Genomic DNA, 12,349 nt, shown 5'->3' with positions numbered 1-12,349 from the left:
TTTTCTTTCTCTCTGCGTTGTTGGGAAGGGCCCGTAAGTAAGCATTTCACTGTTAGTCTACACCTGTTGTTTTCGAAGCATGTGACAAATAAAATGTTATTTGACATATTCATTAACATATTATACTTCTTACTATAAATGTAGTTTGAAGCATGCTGAACAAGAAACTGATAGGTTTGTCCCCTGGTTTGTCCCTAATAGGGCTACAGACCCGTATTACAGTCCAGTCTGTCTGCTCCACATACTTTAACTGGGCTGGATAGGAGTCGAGGAGAGGCAGTTTGCCAGCGAGACACAGTCTGCTATCCTTGGCATACAGGCCACTTCCGCAACAATGCTGGCTGGGGTCAGCGGTCACGGGCCAGTCTGTTGGTCTGACCACTGACAGCACCACTGAGGAGGCCCTGACGTGTCAATGTTGCCATGAGCACATACACTTCCTCATGCTGTGCACATACAACCAATGGAAAAAAGCTTCAGTGCCAACTAAGCAAAGGCTTTTCTGGCTCTGCTGAGCGTGAGCACCAGGTGTTTCAGACACCATTTGAATATGTGTGAGTTTGCTCAGCTACCCTCAGTCAATTAGACTCCACACACTGAGGAGAGTCCATGTGCCTTAGCATGGAGTAGTAATCCTTAACCCTGACACACAGAGAGAGGGCACCTAAAGGTTTAACATAGTCATTAACAGGAAGAAACACAGGCAGGTTCCAAGTGAAAAAAAATAAAAATGGAGAGGTGTGTGTGAGTGCATTTGGCTCCGTCTTGGGAGCACACAGGTCGATGTCCTCCCATCCATCACCGTGTCCAGCACTCTCTCTCCTCCACAGTGGGACTGACTGAGGGCTATGTTTCCCTCCTGTCAAACGGGACATGAACAGCTAATTAAACAGCCATGTTGGGAGAGGGTCTGGTATCCTGAGCAACCAAACAAACGGAGACATGTGCTTCCTCTTTCTGTTAGCTACGCGTGACGGCTGGATAAACACTGGGCAAATACTGGAAACTTTCACTCCCCCCCTCTTTTCCCAGGTTGTTTTCACAAGACAAGCAGTCTTTGGGAAAAGCGACATGGATGCAACAAGACATGCACATATTTCTGCCCAAAAGGTAAATGTTTTTCTTTTTCACGTTAACTACCCCAGTGGAATTGTCATTGCTGGCCTACAGATAAGTGTGAGGACAGACATAAACACAGCTTACTGTAAGGCATTCAGATCCTGCAGAATCAATGTGTGACACATCCCTGATGTACACTTGGCACATTGGAGTTGGGTGAGGGAATGCGTAGATCACAGGAAGTTGGTGGCATCTTAATTGGGGAGGACGGGCTCATGGTAATGGCTGGAGCGGAATGGTGGAATGGTATCAAATACATCAAACACATGGTTTCCATGTGTTTAATGCCATTCCAGTCGCGCTGTTCCAGCCATTATTATGCGCTGTCCTCCCCTCAGCAGCCTCCACTGGTGTAGATATAGCATAGAGGGCACTGGTGATAGTTATAGAGAGGGGCCGCAGTTCAGCAGAATGCTGGTTCATTACTAAATCAGCAGGTTAAGGTAAGGTTTCTGTTAGATACACAGTTTCACATCTAGTCACAGCTGCTTCTATATGGATGGTATGTCAAGCGCAAGCTCTGCGCTATCCATTATGTGGGTTGAGTGATGAGGGGACTCACAGGTCGTAGTGCTGGTTCCACTTGGGGTCGAGGGTGTTCTTCACGGTGTCTGTGGAGTGACATTGTCCTGAGCCGTCCACCACCACTTTGGCAAAGGGATCAGGGAGGCCTGCAGAGGAACACACACACACACACACTCTGCCTCAGCACACTGGCCTGGCCAAGGACAGGCTGTACTAGGAGAAAATGTTACAGGCATCACTCCATCATTATTTGATGATTTCATTATGCAGATGGAAGTGAGACTATCCGGTTTCTGAAAGGGGGAAAAGAGGTTATCTGAAGAAAACTACTTTTGATGAATAACATTCTATGACAGTCTAGGAATGGCTGATGTGTGAATATGATAGTGTGACTGAACCTGAGCCGAGTGACAGATATCTAGAGATACGGGTGGACATGACATTGACACTAATAGACAGACCTGAGGGACCTGTTGGATGACATTTACCTGCACATAGCCTGGGTGTGGTGGACACACAAGCTCACAGACACACACACACACATATGCCATGCAGGCCCACACAAACAAAACAAACTGCACTTAGAAATACATCTCTCCGTATACATAAACACACTATCCCACAGAGACAAGCCTGCCTTGCTGCCACACAAGGCAGAGTTCTCTCCACCCAGGCCCTGACTGAGTGAGTGTTTACTCAGCCCCTGAGTGCTGGAATGGGAGGAATGGGCACCAGAGAAACCACCTGAGTGAGGGACCTTAACACACTCACTCTCCATGACAGCCTGACCCAAACACACCCAAACACTGGAGCCACTATGGACACCTAGCACACACTGAAATGCTGTGCTGTTTCACTCTGAAATGCACTAGCTTTAAATGACGGTATAAACGTTTTATTGATATCCCATACTTAACCTCTACAGAATTGCCCCAATTACATTTGGGCAGACTTAATACAACATTTTGAACATCCCTGCAATGGTTCATTGGATCAGTCTAAAAATGTACACAGACACTGCTGCCATCTAGTGGCCAGAATCGAAATTGCATCTAACCTGGAATAATACATTTCAAAGATGATGAAAAAGAACGAGAAAAAAACACGTGTTTTTTCCCTTTGTATTATCTTTTAACAGATTAAATGTGTTATATTCTCCTACATTAATATCACATTTACACAAACTTCAAAGTGTTTCCTTTCAAATGGTATTAAGAATATGCATATCCTTGCTTCAGGTCCTGAGCGACAGGTAGCTAGATTTGGGTATGTCATTTTAGGCGAAAATTGAAAAAAGGGTCCGATCCTTAAGAGATATTTCAGACCTGTGTGACTCAATGCATGAAATGTGAATGAAACAAAGGGAATAAAATAGTCCTAGTTTATTGATAATATATATATATAATATTGATAATAATATTGATAATAAGCTACATCATTGTGACGTGGTGAGCTCATCTTTCTCCCCACAAACATATCAGTAGTAACATTACAGGCTACTAACCCTTTCCTCTTTGCTGGTGTATTGTAGTGGTTGGTTAAGTGTGTTAGCATGGCGTTCTGCTGGTAGGGAACTCTAGCAGCTGGCAGCAGGCCCTCTTTTATCAGCTCAAACTGACCCACATTTCACATTTCTCACGGGGGATACATATCTCACACTGCAGACATCAAAGCCCTCAAGCCCCCTGACTATGAAACTATAAAGCCATTTAACATGGAGTCGAGGATCAGAAACACAGCTTTCACTGGGTTACTTACGAAAGAAATCTTTCTTCACCAGGTTTTTGGCACAGAGGACTGAAAGAGAAGAGGAGAATGAGGTGTTATTTTTAATCGTTGCAGATAGACACATATTACACACTGACAGGCTGTTGTGATCGTGTGGTTACATCACTGCCAAGGGAGAGGTTTGTGCAGGGCTGAAGTGATACACTGCTGCTCAGGGAACTGAATCGAAAAGCGCTCCATCTTGGATATGGATAGCCCTGGCTACATTACATAAGCAGCAAGAGCATTTCTTTTATAATGTGTAATGTAAGACAAGTAATGTGACTTTTAGGTGATAGAGAAAACACATGAACATATATCTTTAGCCAGACTGGATTGTGCCAGACTCTATATCTCCACATTTGAGTGTGTGTACTGATCATAAGCTGACAACCAGGTGATGACTCAATGACATGAGGAACTCTCCTGTTCCGCTCCAGAAAATAGACCCACATCAACATGCTTTATAGCTATAGTAGTTGATTAACAGCAACTCAATCAAGAAAGTAACTTGACGATAGTGCATATGGGCACTTGTTGGCGACATGCTGAATCATAGGGCATTCGCACATTAATTCAATATGAACTATTAAAAGGGAGGGGCATACTCTTCCCCACAGCAGCCAGCCTGCAGCAGCAGAGCAGTAGATTGGGCAGATCCCCAGTGAGAATCATGGAGGGGCTGCTGAGGCAATGAGGCAGAGCCACTTAAACACCTTCCACTGGGCCTGGATGAACGGCCACCTGGGTGTCTGGAGCCACCGACACACACTCAGTCACTTACTCAGCCCCTTCAGTACAGACACAGCCACAGCCACAGGCAATAATGGCCTTTCTATTGTACTTCAATTACCTTTGTGTATTTGATCTATGTATTTTTTGGGCCATCCCGGTCACATCCCACTGATCAAAATCCACCCACTATGCTCACTACCAGCGCTGTTCAATACCATCCCCATAGACGCCAGCTGCGGTGTGACAGCCGTCCATAGCTGCCATGTGAGTCGATTTCAGATCTTTGAGACATGAAATCTGTCTCATGTCTGGTGGGCCCCCGAGGCCGTTTGTGTGTCTTCTCTCTACAGAGACCCGCTCACATGCAGGTGTGTCCAGACTTTACTTTGTTAACACAAATAAACAAAGGCAGGCCCATAGGGGCAGACAGCAGCCTAAGCCATTGAATCTACAACCACCGCTATTCATCTGCCCCTCCCCACCCACCCACAGCTAAACACAGGGAGAACCACAGTGCTTACACTGCATGTGAAACATAACCTGACTCCTAAATCAATTTAGGGCTGAGCTGAAACAACGTATGAGAGGGAACAGAACACCATTTAAGAGTGCCATGGACTGAATTAAACACACAAATCACAGACCGCAGTGTGAAACACAAACATCTACACATGGTGTTTACTGATACACTCAGCACACACAAAGGGTTTCTGGGTTTAATGAAAATTACACCATTAAGATGGAGAGGAGGGAGAAGAATAGGTCTCAACCGAATCTAAACCCTCTTGGGGGATGGGAAGGGAGAACATGCTCGACAGACGAGGAAGAATTTCTTCCAGCAAACATCCCTGGGAATGTGTTCCGTTCCAGTGAAACCCACCTCATTACTCAAACATCTGGTATGCATCTCTCTCAGTCAGTCTCACACAGACACTGTATGCCAGTCATCACACACACCACAGGCCTCAAAGGGTCCACAACACCTCGCTCTGCACACCCGCTCTAGCTCCAGTGATCTAATTAATTATTTACAGGCAGAGAGGTGTGAGAGAGAGAATGTCGGGGTGTGAGGTGCTGTGAGGGGGTGAGGAGTTGTACGAATCAGGTAACAGCACTCTGTGATATCACTATTCAGGTCTGGCTTCTTTTACAACCAAATACGGACAGAACGACATACGCTGGGTCCTGAAAACTAGCTACATAGTGTGTTTCTCAAAAGTAGATGATTTAAACAAAAGAAATGAACTCTCAAAGCTGGTAATTTTCTGTATTTTTACAGCTGCAGCGGAGCAAAGCTACAGGAGATGGACATGAACAGTTAAAACGTTACAGGGAGTCCCAGTGAGAAAGGGTAATGGTGAGTCTCATATAGCCAAATGTAAACTGGGAGAGAGGAAGAGGGAAGAGAGAGGAGGCCGGTGACACAGTAGGCCTGTCTGACTGTGGTAGAGAAATGACACATCACGGAACACCAGAACTTGCAGTAAAGTCCCTCTGACCGGGACATGAAAACCAACGGGCCTTCTGTAAGCATACATTAAACCTAGCCATCAATACAGCAGGAAAACAACACTACACTTATACATGTAAAATATAGAACAGACCGAATTACAGCCGAGCACAGCGGACCCAAGACAAAACCACTGAAATTACAGAGATAACCAGACAATGGCAGCAGAGAAGCCAATGATGAGATAGACTGCAGGACATGAATGGAGCACCGGGCAGCAATCATCATCCAATGTAAGCCAACCATCAGAACATGAGAGGAGTTCTTATTACTAGGGCCCTGTAAAATCTGTGATGCGGAGAACGGCGATGGACATTAAAACAGAATTCAACCATATAAATAGTTTTATTGAACTTAGTAGGGAATCAACTAAATGTTTAGAAAATTAATTAATTTGAGCAAGCTTATCATACATAAGACATGAACAGAATACATCAGTGATATGTATTTCCTGCAACTTTCTGAAGAGTTAAACGAGAATTCCCCATCTGTGTATGCGCAGTGAGGGCGTCTACCACTGTATAGTCGTTAGCGATGATGCTAATGAAAAGTCTTCTGGTAGATGGAAAGGCTTTCCAAAAAACCTTCTCAATTAAATGTTAACTACAAAGTAACCTATGCTTAAATGGATTATTTGCATCAATCTAGTGGGTTTTTATTCCATGTGTAACTCTGTGTTGTTGTTTGTGTGCACTGCTTTGCTTTAACTTGGCCAGGTCGCAGTTGTAAAAGAGAACTTGTTCTCAACTGGCCTACCTGGTTAAATAAAGGTGAAATAAATCAAATAAAAAAATTGTTTAGCAAATTCTACCATCACATACACTACAAAAATAACACTAAATAATAGCCTCTTGCTATGTGCTACACCCCAAAATCTACATTTATAAACAATGTCACAGACCTCATGTGGTCTCCTGATGTGGTTTAAGCATTGTTGTGGACTTAGAACATCCAATTTTGTTGTTTTTCTATATAAAAAAAGTTTGATTTTGAGAGTGAAAACCTGAAGAAAAGTTTGAAAACAGAAACCTTGAAAAACTAAACTGAGAATACGGAATCAGGCAAAAAAAATAAAACAGATTTTCTAGGGACCTACATTACATACAGACAAGCGTAAACTCAGACACCATGGGCCAACTGCCTCTCCTTCAGTCAATATATAGCCTAACCACCAAAATACGTGGTAGGATAGGTAGGTCAATGTTATGCAGGTAATGAGCAGATAGTCTGACTGATCACGTAGTAAACTAGAGAGTGAAGACCGGCTGTAAACTATAATGATGTACACATATTTCCGTGATTCCGGCCCTGACTGTCTGATGGGTTTCCCTGGAGAAGGGCAGCTAAATTAACCTACCGTGGCTAAACATGGCGGGCTCCAGATAATGTGAGCGCTGGTTGACCCCAGGAAAGGGAACAACGCCGTGGTTGGATCGGGCTCTATGCCAGCGGCTCAGCAGGCTTCCCCCTTGGACGGACGGACAGACGGACTGCAGTAGGAGCCCGGAGATGGACCTGCTAGACGGTACAGGGTGTCCCGGTCCTCTCTTCAGGGGTGTCATCCCTTATGGGACGGAGGGCTGAATCGTTCGGCTCTGCTTTATACTTTTACAGGGAGAGGATTCGGTGAGTTATTGAATCTTACATGAACACAAAGGGTTATGGGACCCTTGGTTTGTACCTCACTGTCACTCCTTGTGGCCTCATTTTGGTTAGTTAGTGATTTCTCATGGGCTCTTTCCCATGGTAGCTGAGCACTTGCCTCTCGTGTGTAAATCTGAATGTCAAACAGCCACGCTCTTAAATGTTTCCCCGATGATGGTTGTTTAATACTTCTCATGGTGTTACAAGCACTACATGACCAAGAGTATGTGGACACGTGTTCGTCGAACATATCATTCCAAAATCATGGGCATTAATATGAGTTGGTCCCACCTTTGCTGCTCTAACAGCTTCCACTCTTCTGTGAAGGCTTTCCACTAGTTGTTTGAACATGGCTGCGGGATGGTCTTGCTTCCATTCAGCCACAAGAGCATTAGTGAGGTCGGACACTAATGTTGGGCGATTAGGCCTGGCTCGCAGTCGGCGTTCCATTTCATCCCAAAAGTGTTCGATGGGGTTGAGGTCAGGGTTCTGAGCAGGCCAGTCATGTTCTTCCACACCGATCTCGACAAACCATTTCTGTATGGACCTCGCTTTGTGCACAGGGGCATTGTCATGCTGAAACAGAAAAGGGCCTTCCCCAAACTGTTGCCACAAAGTTGGAAGCATAGAATAGTCTAGAATGTCATGGTATGGTGTAGCGTTAAGATTTCCCTACACTGGAACTAAGGGGCCTAGCCCGTACCATGAAAAACAGCCCCAGACCAATATTCCTCCTCCATCAAATTTTACAGTTGGCACTATGCATTGGGGCAGGTAGCGTTCTCCTGGCATCCGCCAAACCCAGTTTTGTCTGTCTGACTGCCAGATGGTGAAGCGTGATTCATCACTTCAGAGAACTCGTTTCCACTGCTCCAGAGTCCAACGGCGGCAAGCTTTCCACCACTCCAGCCGGCGCTTGGCATTGTGCATGGTGATCTTAGGCTTGTGCACGGCTGCACAGCCATGGAAACCCATTTCATGAAGCTCCAGACGAACAGTTCTTGTGCTGACGTTGCTTGCAGAGGCAGTTTGGAACTATGTAGTGAGTGTTGCAACTAAGGACAGACGATTTTTACATGCTCTGCGCTTCAGCACTCGGCAGTCCCGTTCTGTGAGCTTGTGTGGCCTACCACTTCGCGGCTGAGCCGTTGTTGCTCCTATACCTTTCCACTTCACAATAACAGCCCTTACAGTTGACCGGGGCAGCTCTAGAAGGGCAGAAATTTGATGAACTGAAAGTCACTAGCTCTCCAGTACGGGCCATTCTACTGCCAATGTTTGTCTATGGAGATTGCATGGCTGTGTGCTTGATTTGGTACACCTGTCAACAACGGTGTGGCTGAAACAGCAGAATCCACTAATTTGAAGAAGATACTTTTGGTGACGTAGTGTATTTACAAGTAGTTTCTAAATAGAAAATAACTGATGGAGGATCTGAATGTTGAGCAAGGAAGAGAACTGTGGGGGGACAGTCAGAGAACCACCCTGGAGAAAGAGAATGGTTGCACATCCCATCTCACCAACACAGAATATTGCATTAAACGGTCCATAAGCCACTGAAGAAACATAGCAAACACCATATCGCTGACAGAAATATATTAGCCATATGATCCAACCTATGGAACACCCCCATTTAATCTACTTTCTATCACGATAGCTTTGTTTAATGACACAAAGTTAAATGATTGTCCCCATTTCCTGCCAGCACACAGAATTCTTTAAATGTATGGGTTTATAGTCTGTCCTGAAGACAGGAGCCTTCCCTAAGAAAAGGAAACCGGCCAGCTTGCACCTACAGGGCGGCATCGTAAATCTATTTTTATTGGTCACGCCGGGCGCACTTTCTCATACTCACACACTGACAAATATATAGCTCTCTCCATCCAGGCACATAAACATGGCCACACACACACATTTCAAGCATTTCGCTACACCAGCAATTACATCTGCTAAATATTTGTATGTGACCAATTAAATTTGATTTGACACACACATACATATAGAGAATGCAACATCATGGGCACTTGCACACACAGACAGAAAAAGCGTGACACTCACAATCCTGGGAAAAAATGTAGAAATGTAAAAAACATTATTTTGGTTAGTTAGAATCACATAATTTATTTCCCATGACCACTTTTAACAAAATGATGTTCTCAAGGAGTTGCGATCGAGTAATGTATCGAGTAATGTACTTGCCAAAGTGAATAAGGGTGAAGGGTTTGATTGGTAGAGAGCTAGCTGGAGAATCAAAAATTGTACAAAAAAAGTGACAATTCTAACCAATTCCGCCTTATTACCCATGTGGAAGGGTTTTGACTAGATGGGATACAGCTTTTGTCATATTTTTCCTAACAGGTTAGGAGAACTTACACAGAAGGTTAGGAGAATTAGGTTAAGGTAAGAAAAACTTTTCTACTTTTGACGTTCATTTGGCAAAAGCAGTTTCCCTTCTAGCCATGACCATGCGGAAGGAACAATATCAGCCTTGTCCAAAATCCACCCCTGGTGCAAAACGAATTTTCCAAAAATTTCTCACCCTGTCTACCCCTACTAAACACTCCGGAAAAACATCACGTAACCCTCTGCATCCTGGCGCATCTTAAATCCTCAGTCGCCATAGCGACGGCGGTATCGAGTCAAGGCTGAGAGAAGGGTCTCTCTGTGTGTCTGTGTTTCTCATTCTGGTCGCGCTGCCGCCAGCTCAAAGACCCAACGACTGCAGTGTGACTGACAGGGAGGAAGGACAGCACAATTGAGCTGCTCACAACAGGAGAGGAGTAGGCTAATGAGTGTTGACATTTAAAACTATGAATACAGTAATGGAGAAGAATACCACACACAAACAAACACACACTATAATACAGGCGGGCTCAGAGGCATTCCTAATTGTTGAATAGCAGTGGAATGAGTTGAGTGTGGATATGACAGGGTGGACAGAGTAGACTTGTAGTGTACAGTTATTCAATGGTGTCAGCCTTGTACCAGGCACGGCGCTGCAACATCAGTCAACTAAGGTATCTGTGGGGGTGACAAAGTGAGTAATAGCTGCTGTATATCACAGCTTGAATGCTAATGATAACCACGCCGCTCGCCCTTCCCTCCATCACCAGGCTGTCCACACAGCCTTCATAGGGAACCGGGATCACATGCAACTCTGATAAATGACAAAAGCCTTTTAGGCTAACACATTCTACATTTACTCCACATTCTTATCTAAATGGCCCACAACCAAACAGCTGGAGAGGAATTTGAAGCTGCAGCTGGACACACATTCAGAAACCCACCCACACACACTTCCCTCTTATGACCCATGAAGCCTCATTTCTTAATATCCTGTTAAAGATGTGGTATCACTTAATGTCCTCCTACAAGCCCTGAGTCATTGGCACCGACAGGAACAAACAAGTGGAACATATCTAATGACTAAACTGGAACATAACCGGCATTCCAGCATAGGAAGCAGAGGAGTTGTGTGTCCTCCTTGTGTCGGACAGTCAGTCAGTGGGTTACATCATAGGTCTCCAAATCACAGACCAAACTAGGTAGTTTCCCCAAAGGGGGGGGGGGGGGTCCGCAAACACCACAACTTCCTGGTCTTCTCGGTCAAAATCAATGAACAGATAGGTTAGAGGCAGGCAGAGACCTTGGGGGTAAAGTTAAAGTTCCACCTATAGAGAAAGAGAAGTGTGTGAGTCTCTCCCAGGGCTGGACACAAAGAGACCCAGTGTCCGGGGACTCAATGCACCCCACCACTCAGGCCACCTGGGGAGGGAGAGGTCACATGACACACTGAATGAGCAAACAATCACTAGCCAAAACAAAATGGAGGCACTTCAGCTGGATCCCACACATCTCCCTCTCTCTCTCTCAAACACACACTCAAACTCTACCACTCGAATGATAACCCAGTGGAATGGAACATGGGAAATGGATGCTGTGGGGATAAAGGGGGATTCACAGTGCTGCCCTGGTGTACAGCTCTGTGGTTAACCATCACACTGGAGTGCCTGTGGAGGAGGAGGAGGAAGTGGGGGTGTGGGAAAAGAGAACTGCCTTATAAAAACCCAACATTACCAGCCTGTCCAAAGTCAAAATCAGGTCTGGAATTTAACAAAAGAAAAAGAGGGACATGTCAAAATCAACCTCTTTCAGTGTGAAATCATAATTGCGTGACCCAAAACAATAGTGCTGCTGCTGCTAACCCCTGCACCACCCTTCCCCTCCACCTGGTTCTCCTAGTCCAGTGCCCTGACCCAATCCACCAGACAGTCTGACATCTCCCTGGAAAGCCCCCCTCCCCCCCTATCCCCTGCCTGCCTGCCTGTCTCTAGCCCTGTTTTGACTCCAGGACTGAGCGCTCTCATTCGCAGCATTGTTCTTCTGTAAACAAAAGGCTTCCTTTTCCCCCAACCACTCCTTCTTTCACTGCGCCTTAAAAAAAGAGAGAAGACAGATGGAAGGAAGGAGAGGGAAAGAGTTCGGATTAACAAGTGTTGGAGGTGGACCAGGTCCTAATCTGTAATCACCAATCCGCTTCCTTCTGCAGCCTGATCCATCTCCTGGTTTCCCCACTCTTGAGGGCGAATATCCCTCTGCTTCCAGCCAGCCCATTAGGCGCTGGTGGGTTCTCAAATCCGGGCCTAGGCTCTCATTCCAAGAGAATGTGAGTCTTATCTGGGCTGGGGCTTCCATTGCCTCTCCACAGAGGAACAGTGACATGACAACATGATTCACACACACACACACACACACACACACACACACACACACACACACACACACACACACACACACACACACACACACACACACACACACACACACACACACACACACACACACACACACACACACACACACGGGTTCAAAGAGAATCGAGACAGTACAATAAAGTCCTCATGGACATTCTATAGGGTAGTCGTAGACTTTAAATGAGGGTAGATAAATGATATGGCCTATGTGTTGTGTGTCATGGTATGTCTGCCTGGGCTGGCTGTGCTAACATGAGCGTGCCACACGCTCCAGAAAGCCCTGCGTAGTGGGACA

At 45.5% G+C, this 12,349-nt stretch overlaps 1 protein-coding gene across 1 annotated transcript in view; it reads right to left on the bottom strand.

Moving 5' to 3' along the window:
• The window catches only part of LOC139565016 (E3 ubiquitin-protein ligase SMURF2-like), a 59,825-nt gene that overhangs the window by 25,353 nt on the left and 22,123 nt on the right, over positions 1-12,349 (bottom strand). The window contains exons 2-3 of the mRNA XM_071385022.1: positions 3,403-3,441; positions 1,682-1,790 (exon numbers count right to left, since the gene is read on the bottom strand). Of these exons, the coding sequence (XP_071241123.1) occupies positions 1,682-1,790; positions 3,403-3,441 (148 nt within the window). The remainder of the gene's footprint in view (positions 1-1,681; positions 1,791-3,402; positions 3,442-12,349) is intronic.

This window comes from Salvelinus alpinus, chromosome 36, assembly GCF_045679555.1.
Source record: "Salvelinus alpinus chromosome 36, SLU_Salpinus.1, whole genome shotgun sequence".
In the NCBI taxonomy this organism is placed as follows: Eukaryota; Metazoa; Chordata; class Actinopteri; order Salmoniformes; family Salmonidae; genus Salvelinus; species Salvelinus alpinus.
The sequence above is the reverse complement of the archived record's forward strand: the minus strand, read 5'-3'. Positions and strand labels throughout refer to the sequence as shown.